The sequence below is a fragment of the Mastomys coucha genome, unplaced genomic scaffold, assembly GCF_008632895.1.
Source record: "Mastomys coucha isolate ucsf_1 unplaced genomic scaffold, UCSF_Mcou_1 pScaffold13, whole genome shotgun sequence".
Taxonomy (NCBI): domain Eukaryota; kingdom Metazoa; phylum Chordata; class Mammalia; order Rodentia; family Muridae; genus Mastomys; species Mastomys coucha.
The window spans coordinates 1,728,163-1,738,997 of NW_022196895.1; the positions used below are offsets into that span (position 1 = coordinate 1,728,163).

Consider the following 10,835-nt stretch of genomic DNA (forward strand, 5'->3'; position numbering starts at 1 on the left):
GGCAGAGCCACATCTGTAAGAGCAGTCACCCTGTTGAGCACTATGAAACCACAGCCTGGCCCTTTAAATCGCAGTTCTCGTGCCTGCTATCTTTTCTAGAAGAATCCTAACTTGCCTTTTGGCCTCGTATGAAATAGGAAACTCAAAAACAAAACATAAAAATGAAGGGGAATAGAAGCTGAGCAGAGTGTGTGTGGCAGATGCCAGCCTAGTCAATGGTGCCTTTGGACTGGGCCCTCTGTGAGTGCGCTGCAGCCTGGTGGACTCCGGGACCCACAACTGTGCTTGGCCCACTTTTATCTTGTGGTCTTCTTACAGGGCGATCCAATGAAGAGGAAGACACTCCTGGGTCCTCCCTAGAAAAGCAAACAACTTCTAAATACTGCACAGAAACCTCGGGCGTCCATAGTTCGGGCTCCATGGACACCCACAGTCTGGAGTCCAAAGCAGAAAGGATCGCAAGATACAAAGCAGAGAGAAGGCGGCAGCTGGCGGAAAAGTATGGGCTGACCCTGGACCCGGAAGCTGACTCCGAATACTTGTCTCGATATGCCAAGTCTCGGAAGGACCCAGATGTGACTGAGAGACGAGGAAAAAGTGACAAGCAAGAAGAACAGAGCAAGGATGCCAGTTCCCGGCACTCCAGGATGGAGTCAGGGCCCAGGACCAGCTTGGTTGTGTCCCAGGACTGTACCCCGCTGGGAAGCAATGTATCTGACCAGGAGCTGCTGCTCAATGTGGAGAACCAGAGAAGAGTCCAAGATCCCCTACTAGGAGAAGATGGTTCCTCTGCCTTCTTTTCTGAGCAAAGCACCGCCTTCCCCGAAGTGCCCAGGTCTCCAAAGCACATACCCAGCTCACCGCTGCAACAGCCAGCCTCCCCAAACCATCCCGGTGACCCACCCCTGCCCATAGAGGCCCGAGCCAGGTAAGCATTGAACATTTGTTCTTCCTCGGTGATATTCACTGCAGAGATACTTTGTAGTTTCTATAGTATCCAGACAGATCCTGTAAGAGCTTAGAAGCCATTTCTACTTCTTCCGCCTTCCCCTTCGCAGTCAGTTCCTTTTTGTAAACCAAGCATGGGGATATTTACACAGACCCCTCATGCAGGACTCTTGCTGTGTTTCCGACACAACATGAGAGGGGATCTCTGTTTATAGGGCAGAGTCTAAGTGATAAAAACATTTGTAGTAACGCATTGCTACATAAATATGTCTGCAGTAAGGAGAACCACAACTGAGAGAAAGCCCTGGAAGGAAGGACCAGCCAAAAGCCCAGAAGTCAGATGACAGAAGAGAATGCATGTTTTTTTTTTATATTTAAGTTGAAGAAATTGGTATCCATGTTAAAACACTGTTTACTTAAATACTTGGCTTAAAGGGTCAGGCTGGATGTCTGGATAGATTCCTAAACCCTTTCAATTAAAAAAAAAAAAGCAACAGTTTCATGGGTGAAGTGAGAAGGGCTGAAAACCTAGAGTCAAGCAAATTTATTCTGGAGGAATAATTGTATGTGATACACAGATATATGTACATATGTATACGCACATATGAGAGCATATACTTATTGTATCCATTTTAAGTGCATGTTGGGAGCATCTTTTTACTGGTATCACTGGGACATGATGATAAACATCTGCTCCATCTTACATGGCCATGATGAACCTGAGGCAAACATTTTAGGTGCCGAAGTTTTCTTTTCTTTTTTTTTGTTGTTGTTGTTGTTGTTTTGTTTTGTTTTGTTTTGTTTTGGTTGTGAGCCTAGCCTTTAATGGCTGAGCCATCTCTCCAGCCCTTGTTTTTTTTTTTAACTTTTATTGCATTGTGATGAGAAAAGTTACATGATTTCAATTTATCTGAATTTGTTAACATTTAAAGACATATTTTAAGTAACTAGAATTAAATCACATTCTTGTTTTCCTTTTGTACCCCAACTCCTCCCAGAGACCCCCCTTCAATACCTACAATATCTTTTTGTCATATTCCTTAAAATTTATAAAATATTATAACAATAAAAATAAATATGATAAAAGTTGTTTGATATAAAACAACAATCAATTTAACAGTCTTATGTCATGCTCGTCTACACCAATACTGAAAATACATTTTTCTCAATATAAATTTTAAATAACTCCAAACATATTAACTGTATATTTCAAAATAATACCTCACTACTAGTATTTTCTTAAATGAACATAAATATATAAAGTCTTTTTGTTTGTTTGATTTGTATTTAGTAGAGTTTAAAATCTTGGCTCTTACTTTGGTACAAGCCCAAAATAAGAACAATTTTTACACGTTGGATTTCATTGTATTAAGGCTGTACTTCAATGACCCTCACATCACCAAAGGATTTTACCTCCATCGTAGCTAAGCTGAGAGTTGACAGTTCTGCTGCACCAAGAAATGAATTGTAGGCTCGATTTTTGGATACAGATTTCCTGCTATGGTCAAAGCTATTTGACTTGAGTGAGTGACTTTATTCTCAGCCCACAGAGAACAGGTTACATTCATTTAAGAAGTGGTGTAGGTATTAAGATGGTCTGTCCATAAAGTCATTCACCAACTGTTTCAATGAACAATGGTTCTGCTTGGAGAGTGGCACAGACATTAGGTGAGGGTAAGAATTTGGTTCATTAGCTGTGATAATTTGGAAAATCATCTCAGAGAAAGAGTTACTTATAAAGTTCTCTTCTTCAAACTTGATACAAGAGTTACAAACGTCAAGCAAAACATTCAGTCTCACTCTTGTTGTTCTCTTACAATCCACTTCCCTAGTTAATTGTCTATGTTTCTTTTGGATATTTAAATACTTCTGAAATATATAAGTTGTTCTGAAAATTATAGTATACTGTAAAAACATGAAATAAATAATACTACTAATAGAGAGGCTGAGATAGGAGAAGCAAGATTTCAAGACCATTATGTTGTACACAGCAAGACACTGTCACGAACAAACAAGATGAAAGTGTATATGGATTGTACAATATTGGACCTATTTCTCCAATTACCACATTAGAGAGACCATTGGATGGCAATCAACAAATTTGTAATTCCTCATATTTTTGGATTTCAATTGATTAGGATATGTTGGTAGTATTTTCATATTAAGATATTAAGAAAAAGTAATTGTCACTTCCTGTTGTTTTTATTGTAAGAGGTAGAATTAGGTTTGTGTGGATTTGTTGGAAGATTGCTTTCTTGCTTCTTCTAGGGTGTAGTTTTGCTCCTTATGTTGATGTTTTCCATCTATTATCCTTTGTAGGGCTGGATTTGTGGAAAGATATTATGTAAATTTCACCATGGAATTTTGTCATGGAATATCTTGTTTTCTCCATCTATGGTAATTGAGAGTTTTGCTGGGTATAGTAGCCTGGGCTGGCACTTGTGTTCTTGTAGGGTCTGTATGACATCTTCCCAGGATCTTCTAGCTTTCATAGTCTCTGGTGAGAAGTCTGGTGTAATTCTGATAGGTCTGCCTTTATATGTTACTTAAACTTTTTCCCTTACTGCTTTTAAAATTCTTTCTTTGTTTAGTGCATTTGGTGTTTTGATTATTATGTGACGGGAGGAATTTCTTTTCTGGTCAAGTCTATTTGGAGTTCTGTAGGCTTCTTGTATGTTCATGGGCATCTCTTTCTTTAGGTTCCAGAAGTTTTCTTCTATAATTTTGTTGGAAGATATTTACTGGCCCATTACCTTGGGAGTCTTCACTCTGTTCTATACCTATTATCCTTAGGTTTGGTTTTCTCATTGTGTCCTGGATTTTGTGGATGTTTTGGGTTAGGATCTTTTTGCTTTTTGGATTTTCTTTGACTGTTGTGTCAATGTTTTCTATGGTATCTTCTGCCCCTGAGATTCTCTCTTCTAACTCTTGTATTCTGTTGGTGATGTTTGCATCTATGACTCCTGATTTCTTTCCTAGGTTTTGTATCTCCAGGGTTGTCTCTCTTTCTGATTTCTTTATTGTTTCTATTTCCATTTTTAGATTCTGGATGGTTTTGCTCATTTCCTTCACCTGTTTGATTGTGTTTTCCTGTAGTTCTTTAAGGGATTTTTGTATTTCCTCTTGAAGGGCTTCTAGCTGTTTACCTGTGTGCTCCTTTATTTCTTTGAGGGTGCTATTAATGTCTTTCTTAAAGTCCTGTATCATCATCATGAAAAGTGATTTTATATCTGAATCTTGCTTTTCTGATGTAATGGTATGTCCAGGACTTGCTATGGTAGGAGAATTGGGTTCTGATGATGCCAAGTAACCTTGGTTTGTGTTGTTTATTTTCTTAATCTTGCCCCCCCACCACCACCATCTGGTTATCTCTAGTGCTACCTGCCCTTGCTAAATCTGACTGGAGCCTGTCCTTCCTGTGATCTTGGTTGTGCCAGAACTCCTCAGAGTTAAGCTGTCTCTGTGATCCTGTGATCCTGGGAACTTGTTAGAGCACCTAGGAGTGAAGCTTCCTCTGGATGTTGTGGGACTGGCTGTGGAGCTTGCGCCCAAGGTCTGCTCAGGACCAACCAGGAGAGACTGGAAGGAACCCAAGCCACTGGGCTGGCAGAGTTCCTGTGTGCCTAGTCCCGCTGGTCCCAGTTACTCCCGGTGTTGGGACACATGTTGGGTCCTCCTCACCTCTGATCCTTGTCGTGTCAGAGCACCTGGGAGTGGAGCTTCCTCCGGGTGTTGTGGGACTGGCTGTGGAGCTTGTGCCCAAGGTCTGCTTAGGAGACCAGCCCAGAGAGACTGGAAGGAATCCAACAGTGCTGAAGTTTTATAAGACCCATGGCTGTCTATCATCATGTACTCGGTCATCTGGGCTCAGGGGCTTAGATGCCAGCCTCTGACATAATTAGACTCTGTAAGTCCCAAGGAAGTATTTTGGGGACCTTTGTCCAGTGTTAGAACTCAAGAATTCGACACTAAGAAACAGAGAGAGCCATCCCCACATATTTTATAGAGCAGTGTCTTGCCTAGAAACACACATTTCATAGTAAAAGTGTTTCCTGTAGTTTAGCTATTACTATAAAAGGAAATTCTGTACATATTTTTGTTTTATTATTTTTTAATTATCTTTAATCTCTTATTACATTCCAGTTATTATCCCCTTCTCAGTGTGCACTCTGACAGTTCCTTATCCCATTCCTCCTCCCCTGTCTCCAAGAGGATGCTCCCACCCCATCCCACCTTGCCTCATCCCTGGGCCTCAAATCTTTCAAAGATCAGGTGCATCTTCTCTCACTGAGGCCAGACCAGGCCGTCTTCTGCTGTATATGTGTCCGGAGGCCTCATGCCAGCTAGTGTTTGCTGCCTGGTTGGTGGCCTGGTGTCTGAGAGATGTCAAGGGTCCAGGTTAATGGTTTTCCTTTGGGGTTGCCCTCCTCCACAACTTCTTCCAGCCTTCCCCTAATTCAACCCTAGAGGTCTTCAACTTTAGTCCATTCATTGGGTGTAAGTATCTGCATCTGTCTTAGTCAGCTGCTTGTTGGGCCTCTCTGAGGACAATCATGCTAGGCTCCTGTCTGTAAGCACATCATAGCATCAGTAATAGTGTCAGGCCTTGGAGCCTCCCCTTGAGATGAATCCTAATATAGGCCAGTTACTGGATCTTCTTTCCCTCAGTCTCTTCTCCATTCTTGTCCCTACAGTTCTTTCGGACAGGAACAATTCTGGGTCGGAGTTTTTGACTGTGGGATGACAACTGCATCCCTCACTTGATGTCCTGTCTTTCTACTGGAGGTGGGCTCTATGGAGTTCCCTTTCAACTGTTGAGCATTTCATCTAAGGTTCCTTCCTTTGATTCCTGAGAGTCTCTCACCTCCCAGGTCTCCGGTACATTCTAGAGGGTACCCCCACCTCTTACTTCCCAAGGTGGCCTGTTTCCATTCATTCTGTTGGCCCTCAGAGCTTCACTTCTGTTCCCCCTAATACCTGATCTGTTCCCCTTTCCCCTCCTGCTCCCCCTCTCACCCATGTCCCTCCTCCCTCGGCCCCCTGTGATTGCTTTCTTCTCTCTCCCAAGTGGGATTGAAGCATCCACACTTGGGTTTTATTATTATATTTTATTTATTTATTTTGCATACATGCAAAATAAATAAATAAAATATAATAATAAAACATGCAAAATAAATAAATAAAATATAATAATAAAACCTAAGTGTGGAGTATGATATATGTTGTGCTTGTGATGGTCAAAGGACAACTTGTAGGAATCTGTTCTTTCCTTCCAATATCTGGGGCCTGGCCATCAGACTCAGGTCAGCAAGTTTGGTGGCAAGCACCTTTACCTGTTGAGCAGACTCGCCAGCTACCCCAACCCCAGATCTTTTGTGTAAAGAGCAAAGAACCCAACAGATGCTTACTTAGAAAAAGTACATCCAGCTAAGAAAATGAAGAATCTAATCTCTGTTTTCATGTGATAACTTTGATATTACTTCCTTGTGCAGGAATACCCTGAAATATTACTAGTGAAGTAATAGCTATAGGTCAATGCTTACCCATGTGATACATTTGTTTTGGGATTATTTAGTATTCCATAAAATGATGGAGAAGGTTTGTAAGTAGCATGCTGGATAGAGGGATAGATGCTGTAGGATACCCAGGTTTGGCGCACATTTTATTGTGAGGCGGTAAATCAGGCCCAGCCATCCCTTGCATCATCTGAAGAAGGCTATTCCTGAGGTGGTCTGTTGCTTGTGAATTCAGCAAGGGTGACTGTGGAAGCAAAACTGCCAGTACTTTTAAACCAGTAACCCTGTATTATTATCAACATGTCGGCTGATCTTCTGGATTATTCGGCCTTTAAAAAATACGAACATCTGCTCCTACCAAGATCCCGAATCCCAAACTCTCTCGGTCAGTGCTTTATGCAACTTGTATTTCCTTATTGAGAAATAATGTTATTCTGTGTGTGGATATGGAGAAGCTCTTTCCTGGGGGTCTCCAGCTGCTGTGTGTCTGAGCATCACCTGTCCCCCCATTCTCAGTGTGTTATGTGACTAAAGGGAGGAGAATGAAATTCAGCGTGGCCCCCTGTTCTGAGAGCAGGCTCGCTCTAGAAAAGCTTTGTTTGTTACCTGTTATCATTGTACTCCAGACCCCCTCTAGCTCTGCATCTTCAAGATGGCAGCTCCCTTAGTGCTTGAACCTGACAGGAAAGACGTCGTGGAGAGCAGATGAGACTTGACCTTAGAAGAGCTGCCTTTTGTGGGTTAAGGCCCAATCAGCACTCATCCTGAGCACCTGCACACAAATAAATCATATCCGCTTCCCTGAGATACAGTAACACTCTGTAGCCCTGGCTGGCCTGATACTCCCTATGTAGACCAGGCTGGCCTGCAGAACTTAGAGAAATCTACCCATCTCTGCCTCTGCAATCCTAGGCTTATGGACATATCTCTCTTACCTACCTCAATACCAGAGTTTGGTAGATTGACTGGGCTTCGTTACTTCTCAGAACTAATCCAGCTTTGTATTCTGTATATACCAGGCTCTTAGTAAACATGTATCAGATCACACATGCACAGGTGTACACACACATACACACACACACCTTGTTAGACTGAGTGTGAGCTTGCATCTGCCCTATTGGTTGCCTTATTCAGAGATGAAAGGACAACATATACTGGTCTATGAAGGTAGAGCAGAGACTGCGGATGAACACTCCGCCCTCACAGTCTGCTCATCTGTCTCCTCCTGAGAGCTTCGAGTCCTGAAACAGTCTCCAGACCCTCAGGTCTTCGTGGTTGTGGTTGCTGCTCATCTGTCCATGGCATGTAGAGATGTCTACAGTAAACTGTAGTGCCTGGCACTCATCCTGCCTTGAGTCCCATTAGCTCTGGATACGGGGCGGAGCATGGGAAGCAGATCTCAGATCCATCTGAGGGATCTTCTGCTATTCTGCTGCTAATAAGTGCTTAACTCATTGTCTTTCTGTTTTTCATTTAATTTTGTCCTTACTGCAGTTCCATTGACTTCAATATGGATATATTTCCTGAAATGTCAGCCTGTAATGTATATAGTAGCCAATGTATGCATGTGAGATTTTCATTGTAAATTGTGTCTAGGAGTGTGGCCTTTGCTGTACCCACACTTGTGTGCACAGGAGCAGTCTCCCATACAGGTAACTCTCATCAGTTAACTAAACTAAATGAGGTGGGAGAATCCCACCCTCCTGTACTCAGAGCTGCGTGAGACTTTGCTGTCACGAGGTTGTGTTTGTCTTCTTTTTACTTTTGGGACAAGATCTCACTGGGTAGCTCTGGCTGGCTACAGATGGGGGAGGGGGTTCTACTTCCTGGGAATACAGTTCCCCACTGGCCAATCACACATCAAAAGCTAATCCACTCACCTGGAGTTTCTGCTTCCTTGTTTCTCCCCCAGTGACTCCACAGTCCTCTCCCAGTGGAAGTGCCCTTTGCACAACAGGGTCTTGACTCCCAACACCTCCCAAATTAATTCTAAGTTTGGATATTGTAGCTCAGTTGGTAGAGTGCTTAGATAGCACACACGAAGCTCAGATTCCCCCGGGCACAATGCGAATCACCACTTCCTGTTTGTGCAGTGACACTTCATACCTGTAATTCTAGGACTGGGGAGGTTGAGGCAGGAGTAACAGCCGTTTAAGTTCATCCATGCTGATTGCATGAATTTAGGGCAGGCTTCCTATGTTTTCTCTGTAATCCTCAATGAGAACATCTGGCCTGTGGTGTGGCTAATCCTCCCTCCTGTGGCTCCTTTACCTTTATGGGCTTCCCTTGCCTGTAAAGTTTATCATATGTAGCTCAGCCTGGTTTTTAATGACTGTGAGACATTCCATTTTGCACTTCGTCTGACTGAGTTAAGAATCGGATGTCTTCACGATGCGAGACTTGTTCCTGGTTAGGAGGACGGGCTTTGCTCCCATTACCTGTCCCTCTCAGAGTCTTTAATGCTCTGCTTTATAGAAGTTAGACATTTGCCTGAGTGAGCCAGGTTACAAATTTACAGTTGTAACTGATACAAAAAGATAGAAGGGAACTGGGTAACAGACAAAGATTCACTCTGGCCAACTTTCTTTTTATTTACTTCCTTCCTTTGGTGTGTATTTTTTTTCATGGACACATTTTACATTTGTCTGTTTACCCATGTGTCTCCATGGAACTTAAAGTTAAGTTTCCTTCTATTTTAATTCCAGCTTCCTGTAAGTGTAAACAGTATGACTACAACCACTCTTATTTTGGTGACTAAAACCCATTTTCTCTTGTGGCTTTAGATTTATTTATTTTCACTACTTGCTTTTTGTAGTGAGCCAAATGACCAAAACCTTCCAATAAGTAAATTTAAACTGTAAACACACCGTGTACTTAATGTCTTTCCAAAAGCTAGCTTGAGTATCTCTAAGCAACCTCTGGGGTTTGCTCATAGTAAAAATGACGAGGGCGTGAGCACCTCCATTTTATAGCAATGTGCTAAACTTGTGTTTCTTGTGCACAGTAGTACAGGGAAGCCCGCACATGAGTGGTTTCTGCAGAGAGATTCTGAAGGCGATACACCTTCACTTATCAACTGGCCTTCCAGGTACATCCAGGTTGAACGTGTGTGGCTGATGCTTCTGTCCTCCCATCACCTCTCCTGCTCTACCACACTTAACTAACAGTCATGCTCCTCTTTGCAATGCCTCTGAAAACCACGTGTTCAAAATAAGCTGCTTCTTAATTGTGTTCCTGGATTGCCCTTCCCATGCTGATGTTATTTTCCTTCCTGGTTCATTTGTCTTTAACTTAACATACTTCCTTGCTTGTTCATTTTCTCACCAACTCGCTACACAACTGCCAACAGGGTCCAGTAATGAACACCTCCTCTGGGGCCACCCTACCCTGCCCATATCCCTTTTCTGCACCAGCTTTAATTTTCTTGTTCCTAAACCAGTAGCTACATTTCAATAGTTAAATTAAGGCATGTGACCTAATAGCAGACAAAAACTCCAATCATTTCATGATGGAGAAAAGAGGAAGAATTAAGAATGAACAAGTCACTGGCCAGACAAAGGTCCCATGTATTGAGTCTCTAATACTTACTTTGTTCTCTTGAGATCGACTCACATAAGGACCACACATTCCATGGGGGACTTGGCGGGGTGCGGGCCTAACTGCAGCTCTGTCTTCTGACAGTACCCTCCAGTGCTGCCTAGTCTCAGAAAGCTACAGCCAGGGTGCTTTTTTCTAACACTCATAATGAAGTCTACTGACGATGCTCTCTATTTGAAAGCAGAGCGTGTTCTATGAATTTGATAGGTCAAAGGAGGCCTAAGCAACACAATTTAAAATGCGTACATTATAAACAGTCACTTTTGCTCACTCATTCTAAGTGAAATGAAAGTTGTACAGTTTCCCAGGAAATCTGTCCCAAGAGCTCTGTGTACTTTTTGAAAGTTGCACCTGGTCAGCAACCACCTCCGGTCAGATGGCTCTCTCTCTCACACCGCACAGAGTGGCATTTCAGAGATCACTCATGGGTGCTAATACTGATGAATGCACCTTCTTTGCTAAGTAGGAAGTCATATGCTCTGCAAAAGCCTCATTACCTTGTGGCACTGGTCCTTCCTGTGTGGTGGGGACCAAATGCGAGGCCTCACGCTTGACAGGTGGCACAGTCCCCTGCAGCCCATTGTTTCCTCTAAGGGTGAAGCCCTGAGCTGGGAGGGCAGCAGGCAAGGCGACCAGCTTCCTCGAAGATGGGAAGGGGCTGTCTGCAGCTTTTGACATGTTTTTCAGTTTTGTTCTCAAATATTTAAAAATTAGAAGCAACAACTAGCAGTCTCTCCTTAGGTTGCTTTTTAGTTAGGGTGCAGCAGCAACGGG

The 10,835-nt window shown here is 42.8% G+C and overlaps 1 protein-coding gene across 22 annotated transcripts in view; it reads left to right on the plus strand.

Annotated features, from left to right (window-relative positions):
• Svil (supervillin) overlaps nt 1-10,835 on the plus strand; it is a 202,556-nt gene that overhangs the window by 134,116 nt on the left and 57,605 nt on the right. For 14 of the 22 annotated variants that reach the window (XM_031364880.1, XM_031364879.1, XM_031364877.1 and 11 more), the window contains 2 exons: nt 319-928; nt 9,469-9,552. In XM_031364880.1, the coding sequence (XP_031220740.1) occupies nt 319-928; nt 9,469-9,552 (694 nt within the window). The remainder of the gene's footprint in view (nt 1-318; nt 929-9,468; nt 9,553-10,835) is intronic. The other 8 variants (XM_031364884.1, XM_031364889.1, XM_031364893.1 and 5 more) reach the window with 2 other exon arrangements.